Source organism: Clupea harengus, chromosome 6 (assembly GCF_900700415.2).
Source record: "Clupea harengus chromosome 6, Ch_v2.0.2, whole genome shotgun sequence".
In the NCBI taxonomy this organism is placed as follows: Eukaryota; Metazoa; Chordata; class Actinopteri; order Clupeiformes; family Clupeidae; genus Clupea; species Clupea harengus.
Window position 1 is genome coordinate 9,500,296 of NC_045157.1, and position 2,500 is coordinate 9,502,795.

A 2,500-nucleotide genomic window follows, 5' to 3' on the forward strand; every position below is an offset into this window, starting at 1 on the left:
TGCAGTGGAGGCTCCTCTGTGTGGCTCAGCACCCCCAGGCACGGAGTGGTCTTTGCACAAATCTACTTTGATTCCTTAAAAGCATAAAGAGAGGCGTGTTTCTCAGACGCGGCCGTCTGTGCAATCACCGAGCTCGGCTAAAGACCCAGACTGAGCTGGCAGTAAGTGGGCCACAGAGAGACTGGGGATGGAGAGGGGCTACAAGCAGATAGACCAATAGATAGACACACACATACACACACACACACACACACACACACACACACACACACTGATGCTGATATGTCTTGATACATATTGGAAGGCAGTAAGTGGGCCACAGAGAGACTGGGGATGGAGAGGGGCTACAAGCAGATAGACCAATAGATAGACACACACACACACACACATACACACACACACACCCACACACAAGTGCTGATATGTCTTGATACATATTGAAAGGCGTAAGGGGGCCACAGAGAGCCTGGGGATGGAGAGGGGCTACAAGCAGATAGACCAATAGACAGACACACACCGCCACACACACACACACACACACACACACACACACACACACACACACACACACACTGATGCTAATATGTCTTGATACATATTGGAAGGCGTAAGTGGGCCACAGAGAGCCTGGGTATGGTGAGGGGCTCAGTGACTGATGCTTCACACAGGATGTGACAGCAGCCACTTAATGAGGACAGATGATGACATGGGCAGTATGTAGACGCAGCGGTCTCAGACACGTAATTGAATAAAACAGGACAATGTCCTCTCAGACAGCAGGGAGTACAGGCAATTACTAATGCCTTTCACAAATGCATACACACACACACACACACACACACACACACAAACAGACACACACACAAACACAGACACACAAACAGACACACAAACAGACACACACACACACACACACACACACACACACACACACACAGAGAGAGAGACACAGAGAGACACACACACCCTCCAAATGCTAAGTGCTAAAATGTGTCGATAACTGATACATGTTGAAAGGTGGTGGCTATGCAGTCCAGTGATTCACCAAATGATCTGGTATGTTCTCTTGTCGCCATGGCAGCTCTGGTATCAGTAATCAGTAATCTGGAGTGTGAGGATTCAGAGTGTGTGTCCTATCTGTGTGTGAATCCCCACCTGATTCTCTCCATTAGGAACTCGGGCACATCTCAAAGGCTCACCTCTGAGTGCCTTTGCAAACGGAGGCTATGAGGAGCTCAATGAATGCAGCTGAATCTACTCAGATAATCTGAAATGCCCCATAGGTGTAAAGTGTATAAGAAGTCTCTCCTTATCTCTCTCCCTATTATAACATATCATCTCCCTAACATGCCATCTCCCCATCACACCATCTCCCTAACACACATCCTACCGTACACACCTCCTATCTAACACACCTCCTACCCATCACATCACCTCCCCATCACACCATCTCCCCATCACACCTCCTGTCTAACACACCTCCTACCCAACACACCTCCTATCCAACACATCACCTTCTACCTAAGACTGAGGGACAAAGAAGACCTGAACCAGTGTTCTCCACCTCTCCTGCCCTGGAAGAAGAAATAGCCACAGCCCAGCCACAGAAGAACTAGCCACAGCCCAGCCACAGAAGAACTAACCACAGCCCAGCCACAGAAGGTGACTCACAGCCTAAACAGGAACACAAAACTCTACTGCACCTCTGATTACCCATCTCCTGCTCCCTCTCTCTCTCTCCTCCTCTCTCTCTCTCTCCTGCTCTCTCTCTCTCTCCTGCTCTCTCTCTCTCCTGCTCTCTCTCCTCCTCTCTCTCTCTCTCTCTCCTGCTCTCTCTCCTTCTCTCCTGCTCTCTCTCTCTCTCCTCCTCTCTCTCTCTCTCTCCTGCTCTCTCTCTCTCTCCTGCTCTCTCTCTCTCTCTCCTGCTCTCTCGCTCTCTCTCCTGCTCTCTCTCTCGCTCTCACACTATCATTCTCTCTCTCTCCTGCTCTCCTGCTCTCTCTCTCCTCCTCCTCTCTCTCCATGACATGCAGTGTATCCATAGTCGGTCCCAGTGGCAGTACCTGTCCAGGGAGATGCAGCAGAGGTGTAGGATGGAGGCTGTGGTCAACAGGACGTCCAGCGAGGTCCGCACCAGGCAGAAGGTCTCGCCGAAGAGCCAGTCCGACTGGATCAGCTCGATGGCCCCAAACGGCATCACCAGAACTGACACCAGCAGGTCCGCAAAGGCCAGCGACACGATGAAGTAGTTGGTCTTTATTTTCCTTTGATGAAGATAATGAGAGGCGACACGTGATTATGGGGTCAGAGACTGTGTGTTTCCTTGTGTTGCCGTAACGTTTGGGTTAATTTTGAGACAAATTTAAACGTGTGGGAACAGTTGGTTGAAGGGAAACGTAGAGAGGAGAGAAGAACAGGATCGATGAAGAGAGAAATAGAGGTAGGCAGTAGGAGAGATAAAGAGAGAGATGAAGAGAGATATAGAGGTAGGCAGTAGGAG

The 2,500-nt window shown here is 50.0% G+C and overlaps 1 protein-coding gene across 5 annotated transcripts in view; it reads right to left on the bottom strand.

Moving 5' to 3' along the window:
• Window positions 1-2,500, bottom strand: part of LOC105906153 (5-hydroxytryptamine receptor 4) — an 80,152-nt gene that overhangs the window by 43,596 nt on the left and 34,056 nt on the right. For all 5 annotated transcript variants that reach the window (XM_031568938.2, XM_031568937.2, XM_031568939.1 and 2 more), the window contains exon 4: window positions 2,064-2,264. In XM_031568938.2, coding sequence (XP_031424798.1) covers window positions 2,064-2,264 — 201 coding nt within the window. The remainder of the gene's footprint in view (window positions 1-2,063; window positions 2,265-2,500) is intronic.